Below are 20,073 nucleotides of genomic sequence, written 5' to 3'. Positions count from 1 at the left end.
CCCAGACAAAATGCCCTCTCATTAATTTTTTGTTTATAGACAAGATGAGGACTGTTATGGATCATTGTAAAAACCCAATTGTCCTAAACACAGTTAAAGCATGAAGAATAATGTGATAGGGCGAGGGCAATTTACAAAAAAACTTCCCCTTTCACCCCCATAGTGGGAATGTCAGGATTCCAGCCGGGTTCAATGGACTCTGGTTTTAAGTTCTAGGAGTCTAGGGGGATCTCCTATTTGGGAGATCTGTTTGACGGGGAGGTCATGATGTCCTTCGAACAGCTGAGACAGAAGTTCGTGCGAACTAGGAAGGATCTCTTTCATTACTTCCGGGTTATAGACTTTGTCCAAAAAAAGACTACATTGATGGTTAATCCCGACAAATTGGACATGGAGAGGAGAGTGGTTAATGGGTGCCCTCTCGGTTAGCACTCTCTATCCCTTGTTAGTAATGTTTCGAAGGACATTGAACGGCTATATAAAACCTGGACTCAAGAATCAGGGGAGGAAGTCTCCTCAGAGATATGGGAGGATATCTGGGAAAATGTTAGGAAGATCTCGATTTGTAATAGGACCCAGGCTATTCAACTGAAGGTACTCCATTGGGCTTACCTGGCACCAGAACGGGCCTGTGAAATTCAAAACAGGAGTGTCCCCAGTGTGCCCTAAGTTCAAAACAGACGTTGGTACTCTTACTCACTGCTTGTGGTCAGGCCACAAGATCCGCAGGTATTGGGATGACATAGTGAGTGTTTTGGTAAAGGATTTGGGAACTGAGGTTAGCTTGGATCCGGTATCCCTCCTTTTGGGTCTCCCAAATCTTCCCTCCCTGGATGCGCATGGGAAGAAATTTTGTAATATCCTTTCATTTTGTGTGAGGAAGAATATTCTAATGAGCTGGGTGTCAGAGAATCCCCCAGGATTCTCAAGTTGGCACAAGATAGTCAAGAGAAGACATCCCCCAGACATCCTTAGGAATATGGTGCACCAGAAAACGGAACTGATTCACAGAACATGGCAGCCCTTTTTGAATGATGTTGATGTAGATATACCAGCTATATTATTCAGGGCCTTTGTCTAGTCGTGAGGACTGTGTCTGTTGGTTTGGTGGCCTCTGGGAGAAAGAATCCCGAACAAATATGGATCTACACTATTGCTCCCAGTGGTGGGGAACTGTGATGAGATTGCACTGAGTAATTGAATATCATTAAGTTACCTTGTTATAACTTGATTTAATTTTATTTTGTCTGTGTTTATTTTTTCTTCTTTCTACTTGGTTATTTATTGAACTGTAGTTTTTATAGGGTTATTTTCTTCTTTTTCTGTTTCTGTGTATGGTTTTCTAATTTTGTAAAAAACTTAAAAACTTTTTTTCAATAAAAACATTTATTAAAAAAAGGCATTTGGACAAATGGATGGACAGGGAAGGTTAAGATGGATATGGGCCAAGTGCAGGGAAATGGGGTTAACAGGGATAATAAGGGATGATATTTTGGTCGGCATAGACCAGTTTGGGCCAAAGGGCCTGTCTCCATGTTATAGGACTCCATGACTCTAAAAAATGGATTAGTTTCAGAGAGGCAGGCAGTGAGCGGTGGGGTGCTGTAGGGTTTAGTGCTGGGACCCCAGCTGTTCACAATATACATTCATGAGTTGGACAACGGAATTGAATGCAATATCTCCACATTTACAGATGACATTAAGTTGGGTAGCAGTGTGTGCTGTGAGGAGGATGCTAAGGGGCTGCAGGGTGACTTGAACAGACTGGCAGAGTGGGCAAATACTTGGCAAATGCAGAATAATGTGGATAAATGTGAGGTGATCCACTTGGTGGCAAAAACAGGAAGGCAGATTATTATCTGAATGGTGGCAATTTAGAAAAAAGTGAGTTGCGATGAGACCTGGATGTCATGGTGGAACAGTCACTGAAGGTTGGCACGCAGGTGCAGCAGGCAGTGAGGAAAGCTATTGGCATGCTGGCCTTCATAATGGCAGGATGGCAGGACTGACACGTGAGGGAAGACTGGTTCAACTGGGCTTGTACTCACTGGAATTTAGAAGAATGAGGGGATCTCATAGAACCATATAAAGCCCTGATGGGACTGGACAGGCTGGATGTGGGAAGAAAATTCCTGATGTTGGGGAAGTCCAGAACTAGGGGTCACAGTCTGAGAATAGGGGATAAGTCATTCAGGATTGTGATGAGGAAGACTTTCTTCATTCAGAGCATTGTGAACCTGTGGAATCCTCTAATACAGGAAGCCATTGGGGCCAGTTTGTTAGATATGTTCAAGAGGGAACTGGATCTTGCCCTTGTAGCTAAAGAGAAGGCAGGGCCGGGATACTGAGGTTGTATGATGGGGACAGAGTTGACAAGAGCATAAAGTTATAACGGGATACTGATAGATTAGGTGAATTGGCAAAGCTGAGTCAGATAGATTTTACTATAAGCAAGGGTGATGTTATCCATTTCAGACTGGACAAGGATAGATCAAGGTATCCTTAAAAAGGCACAGAGATAAATAAGTGAATATCCAACATGATTTGGGGGTTCAGGTGTATAGCTCTTTAAAATGCCACTAATAGATGCTGAAAATAGTCAAGCAGGTTAATGGAGTGCTGGCCTTCATATCTAAAGGGCTGGAGTAGTGGAATGCAGAACTGAATCTGCAGTTATCTGAAATCCTGGTTAGATCCCACTTTAGAGTACTGTGAGCAGATTAAGAATGAATGGTTTGGCCCTGGAGGGAATTCAACACAGGCTTAAAAGGATTGTACCTGGATTTCAGGGGTTACATTATGAGGAGAGATTAGATAAATTAGGCCTTTATTCCCTAGAGTTTAGAATCTTAGAATCATTACAGTGTGGAGAGAGGTCATTTGGCCCATTGACTTGGCACTGAACCTTGAAATCTGGATTAGTGGTGCTGGAAGAGCACAGCAGTTCAGGCAGCATCCAAGTAGCTTCGAAATCAACGTTTCGGGCAAAAGCCTGATGAAGGGCTTTTGCCCGAAACGTCGATTTCGAAGCTACTTGGATGCTGCCTGAACTGCTGTGCTCTTCCAGCACCACTAATCCAGAATCTGGTTTCCAGCATCTGCAGTCATTGTTTTGACCTCGTTGACTGAACCTTGAAAGTCTAGAGTGTGTTGCTGGAAAAGCACAGCAGGTCAGGCAGCATCCGAGGAGCAGGAGAATCAACGTTTCAGGCCAGGGCTCTGCTCCTCGGATGCTGCCTGACCTGCTGTGCTTTTCCAGCAACACACTCTTGACTCTGATCTTCAGCATCTGCAGTCCTCACTTACTCCTAGTTGACTGAACCTTGAAAGATCATCATGTCAAAACCCAGACGCAACCCTATCTCCATAACCCTGCATTTGCTATGGCCAATCCACCTAACCTGCACACTGATGGACTCACCACTAACTGAGACACCGTGTCGCCCTCTAGAAAGTTAAGGAGTGATTTTATTGAGGTTTTCAGGATGTTGCTGGTGTGGCACAGTGGCTCAGTGGTTAGCACTGCTGCCTCACAGTACCAGGGACTTAGGTTCAATTCTACCCTCAGGTAACTGGCTGTTTGGAGTTTGCACATTCTCCCTGTGCTTGTGGTTCCTCCAGGTACTCCAGTTTCTTCCCCCAGTCCAAAGATGTGCAAGTTAGGTGGATTGGCTATGCTAGATTGTCCCGAATGTCCAGGGATGTGCAGACTTTGTGGATTAGTCGTGATCAATTGTGGGGTTATGGGGTCTGGCAGGGATGCTCTTCACAGGGTCAGTGCAAACTGGATAGGCCAAATGGTCCCTTTCTGTGGGGTTTCTATGATATTGACAGGTTGGATAAAGTTAAACTGTTTACACTGGTTGAAGATTCTAGAATCGGGGCATAGTCTAATAATTAGGACCAAGCCATTCAGGAGAGATGTTAGAAAGCACTCCGATAAGCAAAGAGTAGTAAAGGTTTGGAATTCTCTTCCTCAAATAGCAGTGGCTGCTAACTCAAATGTTAAACTTAAATCTAAGATAGACAAGTTTTTTATTAAGCATGGGTTTCAAGGGATATGAGCCCAAGGCAGGCATGTCAAGTTAGGCCATGTTTCAGCCATGATGTTATAGAATGGAGGAGCAGGCTTGAGAGGCTGAATGGCCTCCTGAGGTTCCTATGTTCCTAGTACCATTGAAAGCTAAAATAATTCTTACAAGTGCAGAAATGTGAATGTAGATTGGATGTTTCTCCGAGCAGCTGAGTCTGGAACCAGGATATATTGTCTCGAAAAAGAAGGTAGGCCATTTAAAGCTGAGATGACAAATTTCTTAACTCAGTGGGGCATCAGTCTTTGGGATTTGCTATCTTGTGTTAATGCCACATGTTAAACCTCTTACAATACAAGAATTAATATGAAATTTTGTAAATACTTATTTCTTAATCCTGAAAATCTCAATGTGAAAATCCCAATCATAGTTACTGCGTATCAGCTTCCCTCATCAGAGTTTCAGCTTTTGTTCAGCTATTGGATAAAATCCATTTGTTTGTAAAGCTGGCTGTAATTCTGTAAATAATAACTATTCTGTTTTTTTTCCCAGTTTCCAGCACAATTAAAACGTGCAGTACAGGTGTGAAAAATGTCAAATTGACTGAAGGTAGCTGCTCTGGACAGGTAATGATGCAGAATGTTTTTCCCTCTTCTTCCCCATAACCTCTGAGTTTTGGGAGCAGTTGGAGGTAACAAGGTAATATTGTGGTAAATGTCACCTGAATTAATCCAAACAAATGTTCGAAAGGCATGTGTTCAAATCCCAACTAAGTAATAAAAGGGAGGGGACATTTAATTGTGTTACTAAATCTGAAATGAAATAAAACTAGTTTCAGTATTGATAGCAGTGTATGAAAGCAGAAACAAGAGTACACCCTTAGCTCTGCTCTGCCACGCAGTATACTTATGCTAGCTCTTCTTCCTCAATGGGAACCTGAATTGTATTTCCAGTGTGCAGGAAGTTGAGGGTAGAGAGGTCAGGGATAGGTTTACAAGGTCATGAGAAGACACCGGCAACCAGCATGTTGGTTTGAAATATATGTACTTCAATACCAGGAGCATCCAGAATAAGGCGGGTGAACTTGCAGCATGGGTTGGTACCTGGGATTTTGATGTTGTAGCCATTTCAGAGACATGGCTAGAGAAGCACCAGAAATGGTTGTTGCAGGTTCCAGGATTTAGATGTTCCAGCAAGAACAGAGAAGTTGGTAAAAGAGATGAGGATGTGGCATTGTTAGTCAAGGATGGTATTACAGCAGCTGAGAGAACATTCGAGGACTCATCCAGTGAGGTCGTTTGGGCTGAGGTTAGAAACAGGAAAGGAGAGCTCACGCCAGTGGGAGTTTTCTATAGGCCTCCAATTTGTTCCATGGGTGTAGAGGAAAGGATAGCAAAGATGATTCTCAATAGGAGCGAGAGCAACAGAGTAGTTGTTATGGGGGACTTTAACTTCTCCAATATTGACTCGGGATACTAAAGGTCAAGCAGTTAAAATGGGTCAGTTTTTGTTCAATGTGTGCAGAAGGGTTTTCTGACACAGTATGTAGAAAGACCAACAAAGGGCGAGGCCACATTAGATTTGGTACTGGGGAATGAATCCAGCCAGGTGTTAGATTTGGAGGTAGGTGATTACTTTGGCGATAGGGACCATAATTCGGTTATGTTTACAATAGCAATAGGCAAGGATAGGTATATACGGCAGGCAAAGAGGTGTAACTGGGGGAAAGGCAATTGTGATGCTATTAGGCAAGATTTACGATGCATAGGATGACGAAGGAAACTGCAGAGGATGGACACTCTTGAAATGGGGAGCTTATTCAAGGAACAGCTACTGCGTCTCCTTGATAAGGATGTACCTAACAGGCAGGGAGGTAGTTGTCGAGAGAGGGAGCTATGGTTTACTAAAGAGGTTGAAGCTCTTGTCAAGATGATGAAGAAGGGTGAGGCATGAAGGCTCAGTTAGGGAGACTGAGAGTTATAAGTTAGCCAGAAAAGATCTAAAGAGAGGGCTAAGAGGAGCCAGGAGGGGACATGAAAAGTTGTTGATGGATAGGATCAAGGAAAATCCTAAGGCCTTCTATAGGTAAATCAGAAACAAAAAAATGACTGGAGTAAGATTTTGGCCAATCAAAGATAGTCGGGGAATGTTATGGAATCTGAGGACATAGGGGAAGCGCTTCATGAATATTTTTTGTCAGTATTCACATTGGAAAAGGGCAATGTTAGTGAGAATACGGAGATACAGGCAACCAGATTAGATGGGACTGAGGTTGACAAAGATGGGGTTTTAGCTGAAAATGTGTTGCTGGAAAAGCGCAGCAGGTCCGGCAGCATCCAAGGAGCAGGAGAATCGACGTTTCGGGCATAAGCCCTTCTTCAAGGCTAATACCCAAAACGTCGATTCTCCTGCTCCTTGGATGCTGTTTGACCTGCTGCACTTTTCCAGCAACATATTTTTCAGCTCTGATCTCCAGCATCTGCAGTCCTCACTTTCTCAAAGATGAGGTTTTAGCAATTTTGGAAGATCTGAAAATAAATAAAACCCCTAGGCTGGATGGGATTTATCCTAAGATTCTCTGGGAAACCAGGGAGGAGATTGCAGAGTCTTTGGCTTCAATCTCAATGTCATCGTTGTCAACAGGAGTAGTGTGAGAAAACTGGAGGATAACAAATGTTGTTCCCTTGTTTAAGAAGGGGAGTCGGGACAATCCTGGTAACTATTTGCCAGTGAGCCTTACCTCGGTTGTGGGTAAGGGGTTGGAAAAAGTTATAAGAGATAGGATTTAAAATCATCTGGAAAGGAATACTTTGATTAGGGATAGTCACCATGGTTTTGTGAAAGGTAGGTCATGTGTCGCTAACCTTATTGAGTTCTTCAAGAAGGTGACAAAACAGGTGGATGAAGGCAAAGTAGTTGACATGGTGTACATGGACTCCAGTCAGGCGTTTCATAATGTCCCACCCGGCAGGCTACTGCACAAAATATGGAGTTTCGGGATTGAAGGTGATTTAGTGGTTTGGATCAGAAATTGGCTAGCTGAAAGAAGACAGAGGGAGGTGGCTGATGGGAAATGTTTATCCTGGAGCTCAGTTACCAGTGGTGTACCATAAGGATATGTTTTGGGGCCACTACTGTTTGCCATTTTTATAAATGATCTGGATGTGGACGTAGAAGGATGGGTTAGTAAATTTGCAGATGACACTAAAGTAGGCAGAGTTGTGTGCAGAAAAATGTGAGAAAGTTCACTTCGGAAGAAGTAAGAGGAATGCAGAGTACTAGGCTAATGGTAAAATTCTTGGCAGTGTAGATGAACAAAGAGATCTTGGTGTCCAGGTGCATAAATCCCTGAAAGTTGCTACCCAGGTTGATAGGGTTGTTAAGAAGACATATGGTGTGTTGGCGTTTATTGGTAGGGGGATTGAGTTTCGGGGCCATGAGGTCGTACTTCAGCTGTACAAGACACTGGTAAGGTCGCACCTGAAGTATTGCGTGCAGTTCTGGTCACCGCATTATGGGAAGGATGTGGATGCTTTGGACAGGGTTCAGAGGAGATTTACCAGAAGGTCACTCGGTATGGAAGGTAGATCTTGTGAAGAAAGGCTAAGGGAACTCAGGTTATTTTTGTTGGAGAGAAGAAGGTTGAGAGGTGACTTAATCAAGACATATAAGATAATCAGAGGATGAGATAGGGTGGAGAGTGAGAAACGTTTTCCTCAAGTGGTGAAGGCTAACATGAGGGGCATAGCTTTAAAATGAGGGGTGATAGATTCAGGACAGATAGTAGGAGGAGCTTCTTTACTCAGAGGGGCATGGAATGGCCTGCCTGCAACAGTAGTAGACTCACCAATGTGAAGGGCATACATGTGGATAATAATGGAACAGTGTAGGTTAGATTGGCATCAGATTGTTTTCACAGATCGGTGCAATATCAAGGACTGAAGGGCCTGTCCTGTGCTGTAACGTTTTATGGTCTCTGTTCTAATTTGACACTTTGCCTGCTCCCCATTTATCTCAACTCCATGAATGAGCAAAGATTTATGTGTCTCACCCTTAAATATTTTGAATGATGAAGCATTCAAAACACTCTAGAGTAGAAAATTGCAAATATTCACAACAGGTTGAGTGAAGAAATTTCTCCGTTATCTTCATTGTAAATAGTTGGCTGCTTATCTTGAGACTGTGCCCCCGTATCCTACCCAATCAAAGCCTACCAGAATCTTTGATGTCTCAATGAGCTCATTCCGCATCTTCTAAACTCCAGACATATTGGTCCAATATACTCAACCTCTCTTTGTAAGACAGCCCTCTCTTCCCAGGGGCCAATCAGGTGAACCACCCCAGTATTGCCTCCAAGGCAGGTATGGTCTTCCTGAGGTATGGAGACAAATCAGTGCATAGTAATCTGGCTTCCTCAGCGAGGAGAAAGATTTGGAATTCACTGCCAACGCTTCATTCACTGCTCAGTTAATCAAACAATAGATGGCCATTTGGTGTCCGTGCAGTGGTAAGGAAATAAATTAAGGTGTAAGGCAGGTAAGTAGTTGGTGAGTGGGCCTCTGCACCCCATTGGCACTGCAGCCCAGCACAACATGTGACAGAGAAGTATTATTGTGAATAAGATGTCAGTGCCAGCTGCGATTGTACAGGCCCCCTGTACTTAATCACTGTTTATTCTAGAATGAAGGCTCCAAGAGCTATTAAAAATGTAATTTTAAAAAATTCAAGAGGTACAGAATCCTAGCGGAATCTGCTGATAAATCCTATCATGGCCTAACAGCAAGCCTTTTCTTATATAACCACTTCAGTATTATTCCTTCACATTTACATGAATCTTATCCACTGGTGCTCTCTTACCATGAGGACGTGTCCCCTCTTCTTCCACCCCGCATTGTTTTTAATTCACTGATACCCTGCAACACTGATCGAACTTCTCTCTTTTAATTTTGAAACCTCCCTTCTCCTCAGCCATCTCACTCACTGAAAACTCTATCAACCGCCCAAGAGAGGCAAATTCAGCAGGATAATGATTCCAGAGTGATTTAATTTTTGTAATTCATTTATTGGATTTCAGAATCACTGGCTGGGCCAGCATTTATTGCCCATCGCTAGTTGCTCTAAAAAGGTAATCCTCAGCAGTCCTGCCACATCCAGTTGAGAATGGTGGTGTACAATTAAACAACTGACTGGAGGAGGAGGCTTCAAATGTACCCGCACTGAAAATAATGGCAGAGTCCAGCATAGCAATGTAAAGATAAGGCTGAAACATTTGCAATCATCTTTAAGTTGCAGTGCCAACTGGATGATCCATGTGAGCCTCCTCTGGAGGTCCCTAGCACCACAGATTCTAATCTTTTGCCAGTTTGATTCACAACATGTGAACCTATCCTCGCAACACAAGCACTTTCATCCCATTAAGCAGGTTGTGAACTTTCTGTGATCTTCCAGTGCAAGTGTAATCCTCCTTAAGTGATGAGAGCAATTCTCATCAAATCCCTACAGTGTGGAAGTAGGCCATTTGCCCCATCAAGTCCACATTGACCCTCTGAAGAGCCACCTGCCCTATCTCTGTAACCCTGCATTCCCATGGCTAATCCACCTAGCCTGCATATCCTTGGACGCTATGAACAATTTAGGATGGCCAATTCACCTAACCTGCAGACACAGGCAGAATGTGCAAACTCCACACAGACAGTTGCCTGAGGGTGGAATCGAACCTGGGACCCTAGTGCTGTCAGGCAGCAGTGGTAACCACTAAGCCACTGTGGCCCAAATTCGGTGCACAGTATCTCAAATGGGGTGTCACCAAAAACCAAAGTAAAATTATAGCAAGAAATCACCACTTTTAAATCCATGCCCCTTATATTAAAGACCAAAATTCCATTTGCCTTCTTAATTAGTTGTTGTATCTGCATGCTGATTTGTGTGATTCACATACAAGGACACCCAGGTTCCTCTGGACTGCAACATTCTGCACTCACTCTACATATATATAGTACTTTGCTTTTCTGTGCTTCCTGCCAAAATGTACAATTTTCCAAATTATACTCCATCTGCAAAGTACCCACGTACTTAAAATATCTGTACCTCTTTACAGAGCTTTTGTTTCTTCCTCAAAACTTCTTCTCCTATCTATCTTTGCACCATCAGCAAATTAACCCACAACACACTATATTCAATGTAGATAGTAAATAGTTGAGCCTCAGCTTTAGTCCTTTCAACACTACATTAGTTACAGTTTACCAACCTGAAAATGACATATTTACCACAATTGTCTGTTTCCTGACAGTCAGCCACCCCTTTACCGATGCTAATATATCAGCCCCATAAACAGATATACGTAACGTTCGTGGTCTTTTATATGACACCTTTATTGATTGCATTTTCAAACTCCAAATAGATTACGTTTACTAAGTCCCTTTTTCTACCCTACACGTTACATCCTCAAAAAAAAATTAAGTTTTCAAAATCATTTTCCCATTTACAAAACCCTGTTGACTTTGCTTAATTGAATTATGGTTTTCTCAGTTTCCTGCTACTACCTTCTTAACAATGGATGTTTACAACATCCCATAAGGGATGTTAGACTGACTGCTCTGTAGTTTCTTCACTGATACTTTTTCAGATTAAATGGCATTTTGAAAGATTACAAACAATGCAACTGCTTAGTAGCCATTTATTTCAAGACCCAAGGATGCGGACCAGCAGGTCCTGGGACTTGTCAACATTAAGATCCAAATGTTTTCCTAATACTTTTTCTCTAGCAATCATGATTGTTTTCCTCTGTCCCTTAGATGCATGGTCAAAGACTCAGCCATTTCCCATTACTAGTTCCCCAGTTCCATTCACAGATCAATGCTCAATTTAGCTACTTCTCTTTTCCTATATTAGGAGAACTTTTCCCACTTTCAAATTTATAGAGTCATAGAAACCAACTCCTCGGTCCAGCTCAGCTATGCCGACCACATAATCCTAAATTAATCTAGTTCATTTACCAGCACCTGGCCCATATTCCTCTAAACCCTTCCTATTCATATACCCATCCAGATACCCTTTAAGTGTTGTAATTGTACCAACTTCCACCACTTCCTCTGGCAGCTCATTCCATACATGCACCACCCTCTACCTAAAGTTGTCCCTTAGGTCCCTTTTAAATCTTTCTCCTTTCACCCTTACCTATGCCCTCTAGTTTAGGACTCTTACAGGTTTTTCCTTATGCTCTGATCTCTCCTTCTCTTACTCTTCTGCGCAATCAGTAAGATTACAGCATCGTACACTTTCTGTTTCACTTTAACATCATCAGACCATAAGATGCATAAATAAGCCATTCAGCCCATCAAGCAAACTCTGCTATTCAAGTACATCATAACCGGGCAGGTACATGAAGAGGAAAGGTTTAGAGGGAATGGGCCAAACACAAGCAATTGGGACTAGTTCAGTTCAGGAAACCTGGTTGGCCTGGTCAAGCTGGACCAAAGGTTCTGTTCCTGTTTTGTAAGACTCTGTGACTCCATAATCCACAACTCCATATTCCTGCCTATTTCCCATAATTCCTGACTCCCTTAGTGATTAAAAATCTGTCTGTCTCAGCCTTGCATATGTTAATGACCCAGCATCAACATCCCTCTGTGGTAAAGAGTCCCACAAATTCACAGCCCTCTGACGGAAGAAATTCCTCCTCATCTCAGTCTCTGATGATGCCACCTGCTACAGCCTCTCCCACCTGGAGAAACAATCTTTTCACATTTATCCTGTCAACTCCATGAGGAATCTTGTGCACTTTCAAGAAGGTCACCTCTCATTATTCAAAAGTCTAATGAGTACAGACCCAACCTACTCAACCTCTCCTCATCAGACAGTATCAGCACAGTGCAAGTTCTCTGGATTCCCTGTGCTGCCAGTACATCTTTCCTGGGCCTAAAACTACTCACAGTATTCCAGTTGTGGCCTGACTAGTGTCTTGTATAGTTTTAGCAAAGCCTTCTACTTTTACATTCCATTCCCTTTATTTTAAAGTTCAATATTCTGTCTACTTGCTATATTAGCTGCTGAACCTGAATTCTTGGACAAAGACTCCCAAATCCTTCTGTGCTGTAGCTTGCCTCAGTCTTTCTCCATTTAAATATTATTCAGATCCTCTACTCTCCCTGTCAAAGACCATAACCTCACATTCCCCCACATTATATTCTACCTGCCAAGTTTTCACTCACTCTCTTAACTTGTCAAAATCCCCCTGCAGACTGGCTGTGTCATCCTCACAACTTGCCTTCCCAAATATTTTTGCATCAACAACAACTTTGCTATAGTACATTCATTCACTTTCTGTATCTGGTCGTTAATGTAGATTGTAAATAATTGTGGCACAAGCACTGATCCTCGTGGCACTCCTTCATAATAACTCATGACAAATGTCATCCTGAAAATGACCCCTTATCCCACTCTCTACCTTCCATTAGTTTGCCAATTCTATATCCATTCCTGATGATCTATTCCTGATGAAGGGCTTTTGCCTGAAACATCGACTTTCCTGCTCCTTGGATGTTGCCTGACCTGCTGTGCCTTTCCAGCACCACTCTAATCCTCTATCCATGCTAATTCACTACCCCAACACCATCAGTTCTTATAAAGTAATCTGATGTGTCATATCCTATCAAGTATATTCTGAAAGTCCAAATAGATTACATGCGCTGCTTTCCCTTTACCCATCCTGTTTATTACCTCTGCAACGAATTCTTGGAAACTGATTTCCCCTTCATGAACCCATGCTGACCCTGCATGATCATAGGGTGCATTTCTAAATGGGCAGCAATTAAATGTAAACTCACCAAAGTCCGAACAGACCATTGGTTGCTTTCTGATAAGAAAGAGAGAGAGAGACAGAGACAGAGACATCAAACAGCTGTGTAACCAACAGGTGAACATATACCAGGCGAGGGGAGAGGTTAAGAAGAAATCCCTTCGTTGTAACCTCAACCAGTGAGGCAGTTGGACTCATGCCTGTTGGTGTCACTTTACATCACAAACCAGCCATGCAGTCAAATGTACGCTGGAAGAACACAGCAAGGCAGGCAGCATCAGGAGGGAGAGGGACACAGCAAGGCAGGCAGCATCAGGAGGGAGAGGGACACAGCAAGGCAGGCAGCATCAGGAGGGAGAGGGACACAGCAAGGCAGGCAGCATCAGGAGGGAGAGGGACACAGCAAGGCAGGCAGCATCAGGAGGGAGGGGGACACAGCAGGGCAGGCAGCATCAGGAGGGAGAGGGAACACAGCAAGGCAGGCAGTATCAGGAGGGAGAGGGAACACAGCAAGGCAGGCAGCATCAGGAGGGAGAGGGACACAGCAAGGCAGGCAGCATCAGGAGGGAGAGGGAACACAGCAATGAAGGCAGCATCAAGATGGAGATAGCCCTGTTTACCGATTTTGCATTTTAATTGCTGTTCTTGTTTCTCTTTCCCTTGTCACTGTGCTAACATTCCCAGCCTCCTGCCATTCTAATTGCAGCAACCATACTACATAGAGCTCCCCTGAGAATATCAGTCCTGCTCCTGCCCAAGTGTAAACAGTCCAGTATGGTCTGGCCTCACTTTTCCCAGGATGGGGAGACAAGGTGGATTAGCGATGGGAAATGTGGGGTTACAGGATCTGGGAGGGGGGGGGGTGCTCTTCGAAGGGTCAGTGCGAACTCAATGAGCTGAATAGCCTGCTTCCACACTGTAGGGCTCTATGATTATTATTACGTATCCCACCTCCCAATGTCCTGGGAATCTGAAACCTTCCCCTTTAGATTACAGTGTGGAAACAGGCCCTTCAGCCCAACAAGTCCACACCGACCCACCGAAGCGCAACCCACCAGATCTATTCCCCTACATTTACCCCTTCACCTAACACTACAGGCAATTTAGCATGGCCAATTCACCTAACCTGCACATTTTTGTGACTGTGGGAGGAAACCGGAGCACCCAGAGGAAACCCACACAGACACAGGGAGAATGTGCAAACTCCACACAGAGAGTCGCCTGAGGCAGGAATTGAACCCGAGTCTCTGGCGCTGTGAGGCAGCACTGCTAACCACTGTGCCACCGTGTCGCCCACCAGTTTTACATCAGTTTTCCAGTCACTTATTCAACTGATATACTGTATCCTGCTATTTCTATTCTGACTAGCACTTGGCACTGGTAGTAATCCCGAGATCCCTACCTTTTGAAATCCTACTTTTCAGCTTGATTTCTAACATCCCATATTCAGCTTTAAGGACCTCATCCCATTTTTTAAAACAATGTTGTTGGTACCAATGTGTATCATGATCACTGGCTGTCCACCCTCCACCTCCAGAACATCCTGTCGATGCTCTGTGACCTCCTTAACCTTATCACTGGGGAGGCAACATACCATCCTGAAGTCTCATCTGTGGCCACAGGAAAGCCTGGCTGTCCCTCTTACAATTGAATCTCCTGTAAGTATTGCAGTTATGCAGTTTCTCCCCTCTCCTGTACAGCAGAGCTAACTGTGGTGCAACACATTTGGCTGTTCCTGGTTTCCATGGAGAGAAATTCTCCCCAACAGTATCTAACATCGTGTATCCATTTAGCAGGGGAATAGCCACAGGGGGTTCCTGCCTAATCCTCTTATTCTGCCTGATGGTCAGTCATTCCCTTTCTGCCTGGGAAGTCTGAGTCTACAGTGTGACCACTTTTCAATTTGTGTTATAAATGATTCTCTCAGCTTTGTGGATGCTCCCGGTGGGTTCCCAGGCATCACTCCAGCTCTGAAATGTTGGGTTTTCAGGACCCATGGCTGGAGACACTTACTGCACCCACGTGCTGGTGCCAGGTATGAAAACCTGCCACAGGCTTCTCACAGAGAGTAGGAGGAGCACACCATAGTTTTCAGCTCATCTGCCATGACTTACTCCTTCATATTAAACTTTAAAGGGCTCTTAAAATCAAGTAGTATCAATTACTTTAGGGCCCTCTTCCCTCGATCTTGCTAAAACAGAATTTTACAAACTATTAACCACAAAATATAGACTTTGGGCAAATATTCATCATTTGTACCCACCCAATCAGCAGCTTCCATTTGTCCTGTGTCACTGTCTCCAGGCTGAGTTCAGGTAATACTGGGCTGGTCCTCTGAAAGTTTTCCTGCGACTCTGCTCAGCTGCTCCTTGTCAGCTTTGCTCATTCTCTGACCCTCTGGTACTCTGTGCTCTCAGAATTCCTTCAGGTTGATCTTTCCCCTTATGCTCCAAATTACCTAAGACCTTATTTTTATTGTAGAGAGCAAAAGTATTCACCAATGAGAGAAAAGAAGGGACTGAAAACCTTCTCCCTCTTTCACTAAACTCCACTTACACTCTAACGCAACAATTCAGCACTCCAGTGCAGGCCTCAATTTAAATTCCCTCAAATACTCCAGTGGATTTGAACCCAAGGTTCCAAGAGCACTAATTACACTAATACCATTACCATTACCAATGTCATTACCATTACAATTACCTTTACCACTACCAATATCATTACCATGACTATTACCAATATCAATACCATTACCATTACTGATATCACTACCAATAGCACTACCATTACCATTGCCAATACCATTACCAACACCAATATCATTACCATTATCAATACAATTTACCAACACCAATATCATTGCCACTGCTATTACCACTACAAATATCATTACCATTACCAATACCACTACCAATAGCACTTGCATTACCGTTACCATTACCAATACCAATGTGCCATTGCCTTTCCAAGAACTAAAGCAAGCTTTTCACATTTCTTCACTCTCTATCACAAAAGTATAATATCCTCTTAGACCATAGACCATAGACCATTACAGCACAGTACAGGCCCTTCGGCCTCGATGTTGCACCGTCCTGTGAAACCAATCTGAAGCCCAATGACCTACACTATTCCATTTATATCCCTATGTCTATCCAATTACCATTAAAATGCCCTTAATGTTAGCAAGTCTACTACTGTTGCAGGCAGGCTGACCCACACCCCCACTACTCTGAGTAGAGAAACTACCTCTGACATCTGTCCAATATCTATCACCCCTCAATTTACAGCTATGTCCCCTTGTGCTAGCTGTCACCATCTGAGGAGAAAGGTTCTCACTGTCCATCCTACGTAAACCTCTGATTATCTCATATGTCTCAATTAAGTCACCTCTCAACCTTTATTTGTAGAGTCAGTGAGTTCTTTCTTTTAAACTCCTTCTACTCTAAAAGGGCATACATTGTACATTGCTTAAATTTAAATCTTAACAACTCTTTTAGCTCGATGTTATTTTAACAATCAAAAATTCTGAACACAGGCTAAAACTATGTTGCTTGTTGTCTCTGTTCTGTCGAAAGATAATGCAAAAACATTTATGTGCACACCCAGATAAACGTTTTAAAAGCATTTCCACTGCCTGAAAAGTAGATATGGGAACATGCACATTCTTGTTTCAGAATCCAAACTATTTTAGAGATTCAGCCTCTAAGTTTGATTGTTGCTCACATTCACAGGTTAATGTCACTGTGTGTGAAGACAAGTGTTCCCCAAACACACAGAACAATCCAGACATGGACCGCAAGATAGTTGAGTGTGGCTACTGTGTGCCGAAGAATACAAAATTTACCAATGTCACCTTGAGCTGTGATGATGGCAGCACCACCATCTATACAATTATTGAACCAGTTTCGTGTCAATGCAAGCTGAGTGACTGCAGGGAATCTGAACGAATCAACTGATTTACTTCTCAAAGTTCCTAATCCAGTTACAAAAGACATAAAACTAAGTTTGAAAAGCTGGCCATTGTGGAGAAGGTGTTCCTTTGAAATGGTTACTAAGATGTTTCTAGTTTGTCCATATTATTTGCATTTAACCAAAATCATAGATTTTAAATAAATTTGTTTTTCATTATCTCTATTTCTTAGTTCAGAGGCAGATTTTATGTTTTGAAAGTAATTTAGTGCTGAAAATATTCACCTTTTGTTAAATTCAGCTTTTCCATAAAATAAGTATTTTAAACATACTTTTTCAAAATGTGTTTTAAAGTATGTTGTCTAACACCACAGTATGGTAAGACCCAGTCATATCTAAATCTAGATTAGAGTGGTGCTGGAAAAGCACAGCAGCTCCTCGGGTGCTGCCTGATCTGCTGTGCTTTTCCAGCACCACTCTAATCTGGACTCTGATCTCCAGCATCTGCAGTTCTCACTTTCACCCAGTCTTATCTAACACAGTTCGAAAGTAGTGCATACAGAGTACGACACCCCTTTCAGGATCACAGGACTAAACCAGGGTGGACAATTACTTGGGCTGGAGGGCCACTTAACAAGTTTTACTGAGCTGTTGAAGGTTGTACACATAAAATGCATTGTGTTAAAATTTCCCATTAAAATGTGCTATGGCACTTATCATATGCAGAATCTTCATAGCATTTCCACATTAAAGAGAAATTATACTGAGTAACACTGGAATGGACACTATATGGGTATTCTCCAGACTTACCAGAGTCATGGATATTATTATGTCTGTTACAGCTGTAACACTTGTAACTTGACAACTGCTGTAATTTTTTTTTCAAAAATAAGAATTTGAAACAGTTGTAAACACTCAGAAGATATTATTTGACCAATCATGCATAAGAAACAAGTCACATACTAACAAACTCATATTATGAAATATTTTTACATATCATAAATGTTTGTTGCCAAATCAACAAAACTATTTCATAGGCACAGTAATTGGTAAATAATCTCATGCTACAATGCTCAATGGTACATTAAAACTTTTCTGTTAAAAATTAGCACCAAGTCAACTATTCAAAAGGCTGCTTGCATTATAACCTTGGTGCAGTTTACAGTGTGTCCCTATGTGCCGACCCCTCTCTTACATCTGTCCTTGCAAAAGAATTAGCTAGCAGCTAGCACTCGGTGGCTTAGTTTAAACAATTTCATTGATTATTCTTAAAAGGTCACTGTAGTCTGCAGATAACTGCAAGTAATTTAAATTCCTTTCATAAAATCAAAATGCTATGGATGCTAGAAAATTGAAACGAACAGAGAAAGTGCTAGAGAAACTCAGCAACTCTGACAGCATCTGAGGAGAGAAACAGTGTTAATGTTTTGAGTCAAGTGTGGCTTTTCTTCAGAACTGAATAATAAACAAATTAAATAATTGTTTAGCTGGAAAGCAGTTTGTCAGCAATGAGAATTTGCATTGAGACTGAAGTGACATTTGGGCTACAGTTTGTCTCCTCCTGATCAAACACACCATGACGTGCCTAATACATCCATACACTGCAGTACATAACATTGGATAGTCTCTACAACATGTATTTCAAAAGCAAATTCATCAATTCATTTTAAAGTCAGTGATCCAATTTAAAATAACAGATAACATTTGCATCTGCCTCTGCCCAAAATGAAAATTGTTGCTTTGGCTCAAATATAAAATGGGCACCCTTCAGTAGCACTGCAGAAATTCACCAAAGCTCCTTAGACAGTATCTTCCAAACCTACAGCCACTTCCATCTTGAAGGACAAGAGTAGCAGATACATGGGAACACCACCCCCTGCAAATTTCTCTCCAAGCCCCTCCCCATCCTGACTTGGAAATATATCGCGTTCCTTCAGTGTCACTGGGTCAGAATCCTGGAACTCCCTCCCTAAGGGCATTGTGGGTCACTCTACAGCACATGGACTGCAGCGGGTCAGGAAGGCAGCTCATCCCCACCTTCTCAAGGGGCAACTAGGGATGGGCAATAAGTGCTGGCTCATGTCCCATGAGTGAATCTTAAGAAAAATGTCAGTTAAGCATCATCAGTGGTCCAGCCCACTCAGCCTCTGCCCCTAATTGGCAGAGTACACAAACAGGATGTGAAACTTGAAAATATTATGAATGGGTTCCATGCTTGTCAGGATCTGTGTGAATATTATGTACTTTTAAAATCAATTTTGACTTTTCTTTATATAAAAGGGTCACTTTTGTAAAATCAAGGACTGCAATAGGGGATGCCTTTTGTTCAATTTTATCATCTCATTTCTTGCAATAAATACAAAAGCAACAGAAAAATATTTGTACTTATTTGTTAATGCTAATTTTTTTTCTTAATCTCTGATGTCAGCTTCTATGTGTTTAATGATTAGGATCAGACAGCCTTGGTAGGGAGAGGCAGATATCATTTGGGATTTCAAACCATATTCAAAAACATACCTGAAAATTGAAGCTGTCAAAGAACTGTTTAAATGACAAAGCTGTCAAACAATTTAGAATAGAAATATTTGTTTTCATATTGTTTACCACCGACAAGAAGCACTGCAGCAACACACCAAGGCCGCTTTAGTCCATCCTGCAAATCTGGAAGTTCTGCCACCCAGCAGGAGAAGGACAGTAGATACATGGGAATACCACTCCTGTCAACTCCCCAATGTAAATCACTGTTCCTTCACTGTCACATTGTAGAATTCTCTTCATAAAAACATTGTGGATCTACCTACTTACCAGGAACTTTCATTGACTCATGAATGTTGCTCACTACCACCTTCTCAAGGGCAATTATGGATAAGCAACCATGATAGAGAGCCAGCAGTAGGAACATCCCAGGAACAAATAATAATAAACTTCAAGCAACCAACCCATGCACATGCTGATCATGTTCAACAAACCTGCGATTGTATATCCACCATTGGATCGAATTCTGCTGGTGAGAACCATTCATTAAATAATCCGACTGTGCGAAGAGTTATGTTGGATGCTCATCAGCTGGGGTTCACAGGGTATGTGATGGTACATGCTAGAAGTTGTTTGCATAAATAGAAAAGATACATTTTATGTAGCAAAAGGAAAATATATATTCATTGCAATTTTTAAAAAAAAATTGGTAATGGAGACAGTCCAATTTCTCCTGCACCCCCATGGTATTACCCAGTCCACTCAGATCTGCATGTGTGGGCAGAGAATGAAATGTGTTGGGTAACCTGTTTTTGCTGCATCACCATGTTAATCATGGCCCAAAAAATCAGCATGCCCTTC

The 20,073-nt window shown here is 42.4% G+C and overlaps 1 protein-coding gene across 1 annotated transcript in view; it reads left to right on the top strand.

Moving 5' to 3' along the window:
- LOC140493969 (otogelin-like protein) overlaps nt 1–19,047 on the top strand; it is a 57,362-nt gene extending 38,315 nt beyond the window's left edge. Inside the window, exons 4-5 of the mRNA XM_072592913.1 lie at nt 4,584–4,657; nt 16,560–19,047. Of these exons, the coding sequence (XP_072449014.1) occupies nt 4,584–4,657; nt 16,560–16,784 (299 nt within the window). The 3' untranslated portion in view covers nt 16,785–19,047. The remainder of the gene's footprint in view (nt 1–4,583; nt 4,658–16,559) is intronic.
- Nucleotides 19,048–20,073: the final 1,026 nt, after the last annotated feature.

Source organism: Chiloscyllium punctatum, chromosome 2, assembly GCF_047496795.1.
Source record: "Chiloscyllium punctatum isolate Juve2018m chromosome 2, sChiPun1.3, whole genome shotgun sequence".
In the NCBI taxonomy this organism is placed as follows: domain Eukaryota; kingdom Metazoa; phylum Chordata; class Chondrichthyes; order Orectolobiformes; family Hemiscylliidae; genus Chiloscyllium; species Chiloscyllium punctatum.
This window is presented reverse-complemented; position numbering and strand designations above follow the sequence as displayed.